A 13,220-nucleotide genomic window follows, 5' to 3' on the forward strand; every position below is an offset into this window, starting at 1 on the left:
GGGGAAGATTTACTTCCTGGAAATTTCCGAGCAGATGAAATAAAATGCAAATCAATTGGATAATAATAATAATAATTTTATTTTGTATATGACAATTTATTGGTGAGGAAAATAACTTTATCATAACAGTTTTTTTGGAATAGGCTAGAATTTTCACATGATAAAAATACATAAGTTGTTACACAAATATTGTCTGCTTCTGCTGGCTGAAGTTGAGAAAACAAAAATATACAAAACTTGATGCCATTAAAACTGGAAGATTCAGTGACACACATTGTTTGGACAGATTTAACAATTTAAACCATGTCAAATAGATTCTGTGACTGCAGGCAAATGGGCAAGATTTGATTCAATCCATTATATGAAGATATACAGATATTGTGACTGAAAAGGAAAGTCTCTTCGAATGCATGTCCAGCTTGTTGAGTTTGTTACCATTACAATTCTGATAAATTAGAAAAAAAAAAAAAAATGAGGTTTATGAATAATCAAAAAATACATTTACAAAGCAACAGTGGGAAATTTCAAGTATTTCTTTCCATACAGAGAGCAATTTCAAGATCCCTCTTTCATCCAAATAAACACCTTTGACAGTGAATGAAAGAAGGCAGGATCAAATTTATTAATATGTATACATTGGTTATTTACTTATCTTAACACACATACATACAGGGTGTTTGGGCTAAATTTGATGGTTCATATAAAAGGAAAAGAAAACACTATATCCGAACCAAACCTAAAAGTATTTTTAAAAATTCAAAAAACATCAACTAAATTATGGTGAGGAAATAACACTTTACTCAAAGTACCTGCCTTCAGCTTTCATCATAACCTCAAGACAACTCTAGAACCGGGTGCATGCATCCCTCACTGTGTCCCTTGGAAGGTCTTTGAACACTTCCTTGATCTTAACCATCAGCTTGGCCTTGGTGTTTTAGACAGAACAACTGGTGTCTTTCTCAACCATGCCCCACACATAGTAATCCATGGGATTACAATTGAGGGAATTACGAGGCCAGAAATTGGGGCTGGTCAAGTTGTACAAATTCTCTAACAACCACTACTGACTCTTTCTGGAGGTATGACAAGGAGCTGAACCCTTCTGCTACACACGTGGCCTTCCAGCAGTAACTCTCTCCTGCCAGAGTTTGACTGCAGTCTCCAGCAGTTTCACATAGCCATCTGAATTGAGCCTAATGCCCTGTTCAAAGACATGGGGTGGCATGATGCTGCTTGGTTGTGTAGTTTTCAAGTTTTAGGGATTCACACAGAGACACACATTCTCATCTTTATATATATAGATAGATAAATTAAGAGATGGAAAGAAAGGCTAGAAGAAGTTCCAAGAAAGAAATGTCTAAGAATATGCAAACAGGTACATACCTTAATCAATGCCGTGTTAACATTACCGCTTCACTCCTTAGAAAAATTTTATTCCACGTTTTTTCATAAATTTCTCCATGGTATCTATAATTTTCTGGCAAATGAAGAAAAAAAAGTAAGAACATCATCTACAACAAACCAAATATGTACCAACATATAAATCAGTGTCAGGAGAAATCTGAGTAAGTGTATGATATGTACCAACATATTCAAGAAACTAACAATTCAACAAGATGATAGCCTTTGTGCAGTCAAATTGTCTTCAAGTCATATTCTACATGATGGTCACATCTGCAATGCCTTCCATTATAAGTCTAGGAATGCAATAATTGGGCTATGACCTTCTCAAATCCATATCCAACCACAATCATACGAATTAACAATTATGCACATCTGTTGCCATTGAGCTTCAGAAGCAAAGCTGATTAGTAAAATGGAGCTACTATTCCTACACCATTAACACTAACACTATAAATATCTATTATTGGATCAGCACAGTCATTAGAATATCAGAAAAAGTGCTTTGTGTTATTTGCACTGAATCTTTGCATTCAGAGTTCAGATCTCACTGAGATCAACTTTACCTTTCATCTCTCTATGGTCAATAAAACAAAGTACTAATCTAGCATTGGGATCAATGGTATTAACTAATCCCCTCCCCTCAAAACTGTGCCTAAACCAGAAAACATTACTGTTGCTGTTATAAAGACAAGTTGGTTGAATTATTAAAGAGTTAGCCAGAATGCTTTGTGTTATTTATTCTTGCTCATTATGTTCTAAGTTCAAATCCCAACTTTGCTGTTCTTTTTGTTGATAACAAAGTATTAGTCTCTTTCATTTCTATAGTTAGTATTCTGTCAGATTCTAATACTCCTAGATACTTGTAGCTTTCTCCTTTCAGTGATTTTAATGTCTGGTCGTCTGGTAACTGAATGCTTTCACTGCTGACTACCTTTCCCTTTTTTATGATTAGTAGTGTGCACTTATCTATGACAAATTTCATACCTATATCTTTGCTTAAGCATCTTACAGTTTGTATTAAAGAATCTATCACTTTTTATTTTTACTAAAGAGCTTCAAGTCATCGATGTAGAGCAAATGGTTAATTTTTATCTTTATTATCTCTAAACTGACACCCTACCTTTGAATTCTTAATGCTAAACTGAGGGGGATTAAACATAACACAAACATTAAAGTGTATAAGAAGTCTCCTGGAAAATTCCTCTCACGGTATTAACTTTCCCAAAGGCTGTATCATCTGAGTAAAGATCTAATTTCCATTTCTTCGTGCTATAGCTAATTAACTCTCTTATGTTGTCTGCAATACTGAAAATTCTCAAGAATTCACTTATCTATAAATGTAGAATCATGTCATATGCTTTCTTATAATCTGTCCTTGCTATTGTTAAACTTTTTCTAGATTTCACTTATTTTAAAACTGCTTTGTCAATGTATGTTAGATTATGTGTTCCTCTAGCCTTCTCCCTGCAACCTTTCTGTTCTTCTGGAAGTAAATTCTGGTTGTCAAGATGCTTATAAATGCTTTCTGAAAGTATTCCTGTTAACAGCTCCCAAACTAATTGTAAGAAAATGATTGTAGAGGCTATTCAATCAGGGATGATGTAAAAAGCATGAAGATGACCCATTCCATCTTTAAAATTTACTTACCCTTTTTTCAAGAGAAACAGCCATTTCATATGCTGTACGACCACTCTGAAAGGGGGAAAAAAAAAAAACTCCAAAAACAAGTGTATAAGGTTATTCATATACAATATTGATTTCTTTTGAAGTGATCAAACCATCTTTAGTAGATAGGACTAGAATAATGTATCAATTAAATCAACCCTAGTTATTTACTTTATTGAACATTGACCTCTTAGGTCCAAGTTTATATTTGGTTTTTAGTTGAAGAGTCATAGGGTGATTAAGAAAGCTCAAGACATTTAGTCAGGCAATCTATTGATTTATAATGTGAGGCAAGGTTCTCGATATGGGTTGAATATCGCCTTTCTCCCATTAATTTCTTATTCTTCATGTTGCTTAAGGCTTCAGCAGTCGAGTAAAGAAGTATTAAGCAAAACGCAGATTCTCCATTAGTTTTTATTTACAATATATACAAAGGGGCGGTACGTTCCTCTCAGCAGCTATCTCATGCGGTATGAATTTGTTGTTCTCTGTTACGGGGGCCCATTACCACAGGAGAGACGACAAGCGGATTAGCCTAGGGGCCCAGCCAGTGAAGTGTGCTCTGCGAGCAGATGCGGGGGGGAAAAAAGAGATCAAACCTTGTGGTTTCTTCCTTTTATATAGTTTGCCATCATGAGCCTCGTTGTGAGCTTGCACATGGCAAATGGATGCAGGTGAGGTCTCGCTCCAGTCTCGGAGATGGCAACAGCTGCTGCGAGATCTCACCCAATATGGCGCTGACTGCTTGGGCCGCTATAAGGGCTCCCCACTGAGTACGGCAGTGCAAAAACAGAATAATTGTAGCAGGCACAAGAAAGAGAGTGCGTCAACAGTCACGTTTTCTGTTCTAGGTATGTGCCAAATGTCACTCGTGAACTGGGAAATGTAGTCCAGGTGACGAAAAGCACAAGGCTAGTCCGCTTGTCGTATCTCCTGAGACCATGGCCCGCGTAATGGAGAGCGATGAATACATACCGCATGAAATGGCTGCAAAAGAGCAACATACCACATATGTGTATATATTGTAAGTAAAAACTAATGGAGAACCTGCGTTTAGCCTGATACTTCTTTACTCGACTGCTGGAGCCTTAACAGCATGAAGAATAAGAAATTAATGGGAGAAAGGCGATATTCAACCGCTATCCAGAACCTTGTCTCCCATTATAATATAATGAACTGGTCAAGTATTAGGATGAACTGAATGCAATATGAATGGCATGTATATGATCACAGAAAATACTTTATAAACTGTATGAACTGAATGCAATTTGAAAGGCATGCATAGGCATGAGATTAATAAAATTCTTTGGATATATCAGTAAGATAGTCTACCTACCTGGCTGTCAATTTGTCTGTCTAAGTAACTATCATATCTACTTTCCCTTCTGCTGGTATGTGTATCTGTTTATTTTTAAATATCAATAAACATTTAAACCTAACAGAAAAAAAAAGAAAAAGAAAAGGATAACACCATTGCCCCAATATGGTTACAGGTTTTGGTCTGGAACACTTTAAAAATAAAAGTGTCATTTCCACAACTATTTACTAACTAAGGTTATTTCACTTTAACTTAACTATTCATTGATATATCTTTTAAAGCATAAATTTATGGGCCATGGCACTGTTTCAGTATGTTAAGTATTTCAATTGTGCTTACAATTTTAACACAAATGTAGAATAATATAGACCTTCTCCCCACCTCTCTCTCTATTTCATGGTTTCCTTTTCTATCTTTTCCACTATTCCATTTCTTTGTCTCCCTTCCACTTCTCTCTCTCGCTGTAGTTCTCCATTCAAGTTATTACCTCCCTTGGTGTAAGCATAACACAGATGAAACAAACAAGAATGCAGGAACACAATAATATTATAGGTTACTATATCAGTGTAGGCTGAACTTGAAGATCATGAGTTCAAGTGAAAATTATTACAGCCATTCCTCTTGAATCTTTATGCAGGAAAGACATGAGCAGGGAGGGAATTCCAGAGGAACAATGTTTTGAGAAGGAAGGACTGGGCATGGTGTAGTGCATGGCTGGGATAGGAACACAACAAAGATGAAGAGAGTAGGAGAGGTGAATGGAACAGAAATTGTTGAGTGCAATTGGCATAAATTCAGCTCTGAGTAGTAGTAGCCGTTATTGTAGCAGTAGAAGCAGAAAGAGGAAGTGATGTACTAGTAGGCCACAGGGTGTGTGTTATGTGCCTTACTCAAGTAAGGCATATAATACTCCTTGATCCATTTTTGCTGACTGGATACAAAACAGATATCACTTGTAGTTTACATTTAGATGGTAAATAGGAAGGGCTTCCAGCTGTGGAAATCAATTGTTTCAACATGAATCATAAGTACTCATGGAATTACAGGTGGGAAAACTGATGTAAAACAATAGAACATAACTAAATGTGGCAATATAAATATTTCATTTAGAGCTCTTGTTTCTTACCTACTGTGCCAACAATAATAATTGTTTCTAATTTGGACACAAGGCTAGTAATTTTCAGTGGGTGGGACTAGTTAATCACATCAATCCAAGTACTTGACTTATACTTTAAGCCAAATATGGAGTATCTGTGCAGTCAAGTCTTCATGCAATCACATGCTAACATTGTAAATAATAAGGATATATTGAGCAATGAAGTCTCTGAAATACTAAAAAAATAGGCTGGTAACAGCTGGGATATCTTTTAGAATAAGGTATGTTCTATCAGGGCTAACTTGAGGCTAAACAACAATAATAATGGTAATAATCTATGATGAAAGGAGGGAAATGATCAATGATGAAAATAAAGGGGGTGGCAATCGACTAACCGTAGATATTGTGATATCAGCATTGTTCTCCAGAAGGACTTCCACTAATTGTTGATGGCCATTGATAACAGCAACCATTAAACAGGTCTTCCCATTGTTGTCCTTGAGATCAGTATTGGCTCCATTATGGATCAATGTAAGAGCAACTAATTTTTTACCAGAAAGTGAAGCTGAAAAAATAAACAGCAAAAGCGTACCTCACATTAATATATATATATAAATAGGGTGTCCCCAAAAATATATATACACATTGTTGGCATTAGGAAGGGCATCCAGCTGTAGAAACTCTGCCAAATTAGATTGGAGCCTGGTGTTGCCATCTGGTTTCACCAGTCCTCAGTCAAATCGTCCAACCCATGCTGGCATGGAAAGCGGACGTTAAACGATGATGATGATTGTATGTTTATAAAGTTAGAGTTGAAATACATTTTATTTTTAAAATTAAATAGAATCCATATACAGTTTTTATTTTTTACTAGCTGGCCTCCTGCTATAAAAAATGATGGCTAATTGTAGTATTTTATATATAAATAAGGTACAAAACCAAGTTTTTAGTTTAATAATTCTTTTATTACCAAATTTTTCGTGAAAAATCTATCCGCAATTAACATCTCTTGACTGCTTGTTTCCTTCAAAAGAATTTTAAAGTTTTCCTTCCTTCTTGTATGACTTAAGGCCACATAAAGCTGGCCATGACTAAATACTGGCAAGCAAATATCAACTTTTTCAAAGTGACGTTTCCTTTCAATTGCTCTCCATACTGAAACCAACCAAAACTCATACGACTTAAAGCCACAAAAAGCAGTACATGACTTATAGCTGATGTTGTAAAAACTCCCTATTCAAAATTTATTACATAAATTTCTTAATATAAATAAATTAGGTACATGTATAGACTCTTAAATGTGTATTTATAATATACTTGCAGTCATTTTATATTCTTGATACATTCAGGCAATATTTATTTTCTCTAATGAGTTTGTATATGTATATGTTTGTGTTGATGTGTGTGATTGTAATAATTATTTGCAACACAACAGACAGAATATGGATGGTAAATCAAATTAATACACTTATCAATGTTATCTAGTGGTTGACTTTTGAGATGTGACATATATCATCGTTTGTTACTGAAAGAATGCTGGTTCATACATACAAACATTCACATACTTCCCTTGTGCACGTACACACATATACTACACAAAGTTGAAACGCTGTTTGATTTTTATTTTCAGTGTTGAATGTTCAGGTCTTTCAATATGAACTTCTGTCTATGCAACTAAACATCACCAAACATATACAAGCAGGTTTAGCTGTATCAAATACAGACATTTTCCAGAAAGTAGTAGATGCACCAGCATGACCGCAGCCACTTGGCTGAAACACATAAATAAATAAATAAATATGTTGAACTCTTGTTTTGTTTAAGGTTGCCTATTGAATTTGGTAAAGATCATTTTTATCTTTGTGGATCTTTTGATGACTGTACATCTTAATTCTTGATATGCAGCCTCATTTGGAAGGGACAGATGTTATGCACATATCTTAAACCTGGCAGTTATGAAAACAAGCAAACACACACACACACACACACACAAAATAAATGTGCTTTCCGATCAGTTTTTAAAAAAATGTAACTCACCACATCGTATCAATGGAGTCCAACCAGCATTTCTGTCTTGAATGTTCACATCTGCTCCATCCTTGATCATCCATTCAATGAGCTCACACTTGCAGCTGTCAACAGCATAATGCAATGGACTAGAACCACCCAAATCAAAATCATTATAGAGTGCACCATTATTGAGCAGCATCTTCACAGCTGGCAATTGGCCATGTATGCAGGCATGCATTAAACTGAGGTAAACCCATAAGAAATAGAAAGAAAAATGTTATTTTATATATCGTTTTTGTCAATTTTCTTTTTTTTAAATTTTGTTTGAAACACTGAATTAAATTAACATGTGTCCCAAAACAGAGACAACAGGAGAGGATTGCTGGTGAGGAACAAAGTTACACTTTTATCTGAATTTTGATAAGAACTGAAATTCAATTTCAGTTTAAAAACAAAATTTTAATAAAAAAAAACATCTCTCTGTTTTCAATATTAAAATCAAATATAATCATAAAATTTAGTTCTTGTCTTGTTGAGGCTATAGCAACCTCTCACAATAAAATGCAACCAGTACCTCTGTAAAGTGGTTGGTGTTAGAAAGGATAGCTAACCATAGAAACTATGCCAAAGGAAAATATACAAGTGAGACACTGTCCTCTAACCACACCTAAGAGGGCAGTAAATTCATATAAGAACTGACCGATTACGATGGCCAGTCCAACTCATGCTGAAATTCTGGTTTAAGCATGCCATGTAATCCTTCACTTTTTTATTTTTTGGAATTTTCAGATAAAAATAAAAATTTAAAAAATTGTATTTTGCATAATTATATGAATTCCCATGTGTAGAACACAAATTTGCAAACATTTTCTGAAAATTTCAAAAAATAAAAAAGTTATGAGGAGCTATATGAGGTTCTTAAACCAGAATTTTGCTAATCATTGTCGAATAAATAAAACAAGATGCTCTAAATACTTACGCTGTTTTTCCTGACTCATCTTTTCCATTGACTGAAGCATTAAAGGACAATAGCATTTCCATAATACTGAAATACAAAGGGTAACATTTCAGGATGTGTAGTTACCTACACTTTACAATGTACAATAGTTACAATACAATGCAATACTGACTGATTGTTAGAAATATACAATAAAAACCATTGAATTTTGGGATAACAGAATCAGTAAATAGTTGATTAAATGTGCTATATTTAGAAATGTCCCTTTAAACTTTCAACTGAAGCCATATCAAGGTTGACTTTTATCTTTCAAATTGTTTGAAGTTGATAAAATATATACCAGTGAGGTACTGGGGTCAATTAAATTGACTGAATATCTGTCCTAACCCACATTGGAATTTTGATCTTCTGTGTATGTCAGAGATATGCATTAGCAAGAAACAGTGAGAATTAGAGACACAAACTAATTAATTAAAGAAAATACTCTGAAATCTTGGCAGTTTAATAGAATAAATATTCTATTTAATATAATCATTAAAAAAATAAGTTGACACACTCAAACTTTCATGCTGGCATAGCCATATACATGTATAGATAAAGTGCTGTGATTAAAATATTTGCGTTGTCATTTCATGGTTCCATGTTCAATCTCACTGGACAGTACTTTGGGCAAGAATTTTCTACCATAGCTTTGCTTGACCATAGTTTTGTAAGTGAAATTCAACAGAGAGAAACTGTGTAGAAATCCATCAAACTACATGTTCTTGGGAGTCAACCTAATCCAACATCTGGTTGAACCCTTTTTATAGCAACCTACCTGGAACCAAAACTGAGCATTTTGAAATGCTTATGCTTGAGTTTAAGCTTTCTATCATAATTTTATAAAAGAATTTTTTTGTGAAGTTATGTTTGAAACACTAGCTTAATGCCAAGAATAGTATTTTGATAAATTCTTCATAGACTGTGAATTTCATTATAAATATGGTTACAAAAGGATGAACATAACCAACTGGTCCTTATGTGACTTTAGCAGATCCCATTTTGCTGCCATCATTTATGTCAGTTCTCTAGTCTAAGGGTTATCTTCAACTACTGCAGCAACCCATGTGTTATAGTTTTTTTTTTTCCCTCTCTTTTCTCTTATCAATCTTGGATATTGATTACCTTTACACCTTAGATTAAGCCATTAAAAAAAGTCATCACTCTGATGACCACATATTTATTATATAAGTCTCTAAGCTTCAAGAATGTTTTACAAAAATATTGTTCAACATATATTTGCAACAGTGCAGCTGTTACACACACACACACACACTAACATTCTTGACTATATTGAAACAAAGAACATTTGACTAATCTCATAATTTCTTAACATGTTACACCTAGTAATCCTCTGATACAACATTTTTCAGATTACAAGTTTCAAGTACACCCTACATTAAAGTCTTCAACAAGCTAAAACTATATACCACTTATACTATTTGACTTCCCTCTAGTTCTATTGTTACATTTCCTGCTCCCCACTACTTGCATTTGCAGTAAAACTCAGAATTACAAAAGGTGGAGTACTGCCAAAAGGAATAGAGACAAACCTCTTTTATCCTCACAGGGATTTATCTGAATCACTAATGCTTTTCTTGGATGACAGCTTTCACCTAAGCAGCCAACTGAGCTAAAAAGTGTTTCAAATGAGATAAATGCAAGGCGTAATCTGGCTGGCTTTTTCACTTTGTTCTTGGATTATGAGCTATGAGATTTGATTTTAACTGAGATTGTATTTGAGACAAGATGTGTGATTGCTCTTAAACTAAATGGATATGCTGCAAATAATTTTTTTGTTGAGGAAAAAAAACCCCTCTTTCATTGAAAGAATTCTGAACTCAGAGCGGCAATAGAAGCCCATCTATCTTATTTGATCAGATTACTATTTCTGACATCTGGGATAACTGAGAGATTAAATTAAGTACCCTATCCAAACACTGATAAAATTAAGTACCCTATCCAAACACAATAAAATATCCAAAGTAGATTTGAACCCAAAGACACAAGAGCAAGTAGTTTTATGTGTTACCCACTTTGCTATTTCATTTCAACACTAAGTATCATACACACCATAAAACTATATATACAGTGGGTACTTACTCAGTTTGGCCCCGTTTTGCTGTATTCATTAATGCACTTAGACCTTGATTGTCTGGCACATCAATTTTGACAGTTCTGTAATACATCATGAAAAACTCATCATCATCAGTGTTATCTTCCTTAACATCATCATCATCATCTTCCCTACCATTGCTAAGATGAGCATACTCATCATTATTGTCATTATTTATCATTAATATCATCATAATCCTCAGTTTAATTATAATGATCAGATTAAATATTGTGATCATCATCACCATGACCTTTATCACTATTATTTATCATCACCTACATTATTATGATCATCATTACTTTTCCTCATTATCATCACATCATCATCAACTTATTACTTAGGGATGATAGTGATGATGTTGGCAGTAATGATAGAGATATTGATGAAAATGGTGATAACAATAGAGGTAGTGAAAGTAATGAAGTTGAGGAATGGGAATTAAAAAGAAAGATCCTTCAAAGGCAGCAGTACAACAATGGACACAAAATTCAACAAAAAGACAAAAGAGGAAAAAAGTTAAGAAAAAAAAAAAAACTTAGTGTTTTACCCTGACTTTAGCACATTCTCAACTTCAGAAGATCTCCGGTTCCGAATAGCTTTGTGTAAGCTCTCTCCATAGTATGGTTCTTCTATAGAAGAGAGAGATGGGATTGAATGAAAATAACTTTTTTATTTATATTTTTATCGAATTGATTAATTTTATTTAAATATAATCACTAGAATTCAAGGGTATTACTTCTAAAATCTTATGTTGAAAGGATAGATTTATTAAAGAAAATCCTAAACTAAAAGAATATAAAAGAAGTATGCTGTTGTTTTGGTTCAGATCACTCCTTCTTAAAGACACAGACACTTCAATTATGACCATCCTATCTTTTTAGGGGTATCTAGGATTACATTATCCAGTATGTACTGTCTTTGAGATAGTGGGGTATGATTTGGAGTAAATTTGGCTACAATATATCTAACAAGTTGAGCAACTGCACAGAGTCTCTCTTGTTGGTTTGAGATAAGGTATGTGGCATATGGGAAAGAAATGGCTCAAAGACAGTGAGGAGAAGTGAACCACTGATCCTTTTCTTCACTTGGTCAGTGGTTGTAAAATATTTTTGATGTAGTGTTTAGCATAACTATGATTTACAGCAGTAGTGGTATTCAAATTTTGTGAGCAGTGTTACAACATTTTTGTGTGTAAATATATATATATATATATATATATATATATATATATATATATATATATATGTGTAGTATGTATGTATGTATGTATGCATGTATGTATGTATACATGTATGTATGTCAGGTCACTTATGAGGCTCTCATAAGTGCTACTGGTAACATGTAATCCAGTACAACCTGTTTCATGGTCGGGTTGCCGGCGACTAATCTGGCACCCCCACCAGGCTGTCCTGGTGAGGAGGGTTGCTAGAAACCCAGCAGGATTAAAAACAAGACCTGTTGAAAGCTCGGATGGACCTAGTGCAGGCTCAATGGCTATCTAGCAATAGCACGGGTATGCAGAAATTCCAGGATGGTGTCCGGCGTGCTGCAAGACCACTGGGAGTGAGGCACCCCTCAACTTCTGTTGAAGCATGTCTCTAGGAGAAGGTCACTCTGATATAAAACCAGATATGCAGGGAATGGCATTGAACATTTTGGGGATCTTTGGTTTGTGCTAGAGATCACGGCGCTCCCACATCCCTGAGCCTGCGACTCATATTGGCACCAGACATCTTGCTCTGGCTTCTATCTGGATAATGTCAATAAAGTGGAGAGGATCTACGAGGTGTTGTGCAAGCCTTATTGGACCTAAAACTCTGCACAGGTATTGCCGACCTCTGCTTATTTTTAGTAATGGGACAATTAGGGACCTGTAACCAGTGACAAAGTTGTCACCAGATGCAATATAAATTAAATAAATACAATTGTGAAAATACCAAAAATTTGTAAATATGAAAGATGAAAAAAAATAGCAATTAGTGTTTGTAACAGCCTCTGTATGGCTACATCCACCTGGTTGGGACCAATAAAAAAGAAAAACAGAAAGAGTAAAATATAAACAACTTAAGATGTTTACTTACTTTCTGTGATAACTTTTATTGGAGGTGACCAGTTAGTGTAATTATTATCACTTCGATGGAACCGAATTCTAAATAGATACTCCTGATATGGTTTAAGGTCCTCCACAATCGTATTTTCACCATATCCCCTATAAAAAAGGTAAAAAGCATTATAAAATGGCTATTATGTTGGTTGTTTTCTCTCTCTCTCTCTCTCACACACACACACCAGTGTAATATACTTAAAAATGTGGGAATGCCAGGACTAGAGGTTGGCAGAGATAGTGCTGGACTCAATGTTTTACAGTATTTAGTAGAAGTTCTGGGTTCACATCTTGCTTGTGTTAAACTTGCCTTTCACCTTCTGCATGTATAAATTAGTAGAATACCAGTGATATATTAGAGTCATTTCTATTAACTTAGACCACTCTACAATAAAGTCTGGTTTAGCATCTAATTAAAATAAATATTTATTTCATTTGCTAGAAGCTTTTTTGATTTTATATATTATTCTTTATACATTACGTTATGCTAGGACAATGGACTAGCAGATT

The 13,220-nt window shown here is 34.5% G+C and overlaps 1 protein-coding gene across 5 annotated transcripts in view; it reads right to left on the reverse strand.

The window, feature by feature from the left end:
- Positions 1-60: 60 nt before the first annotated feature.
- The window catches only part of LOC106868557 (fibronectin type 3 and ankyrin repeat domains protein 1), a 25,814-nt gene continuing 12,654 nt past the window's right edge, over positions 61-13,220 (reverse strand). Inside the window, exons 3-12 of one of the 5 annotated variants that reach the window (XR_016244352.1) lie at positions 12,688-12,815; positions 11,154-11,235; positions 10,594-10,668; positions 8,473-8,538; positions 7,521-7,735; positions 5,879-6,048; positions 4,406-4,504; positions 3,052-3,096; positions 1,384-1,477; positions 61-445 (exon numbers count right to left, since the gene is read on the reverse strand). Coding sequence is in view for 3 of the 5 variants with exons in the window: in XM_014913875.3 (XP_014769361.1) it covers positions 1,421-1,477; positions 3,052-3,096; positions 5,879-6,048; positions 7,521-7,735; positions 8,473-8,538; positions 10,594-10,668; positions 11,154-11,235; positions 12,688-12,815 (838 nt within the window). In the remaining 2 variants the exon portion in view is untranslated. The remainder of the gene's footprint in view (positions 446-1,383; positions 1,478-3,051; positions 3,097-4,405; positions 4,505-5,878; positions 6,049-7,520; positions 7,736-8,472; positions 8,539-10,593; positions 10,669-11,153; positions 11,236-12,687; positions 12,816-13,220) is intronic. The other 4 variants (XR_016244353.1, XM_014913875.3, XM_014913876.3 and 1 more) reach the window with 4 other exon arrangements.

The sequence above is a fragment of the Octopus bimaculoides genome, chromosome 14 (assembly GCF_046866305.1).
Source record: "Octopus bimaculoides isolate indiv1 chromosome 14, ASM4686630v1, whole genome shotgun sequence".
Taxonomy (NCBI): Eukaryota; Metazoa; Mollusca; class Cephalopoda; order Octopoda; family Octopodidae; genus Octopus; species Octopus bimaculoides.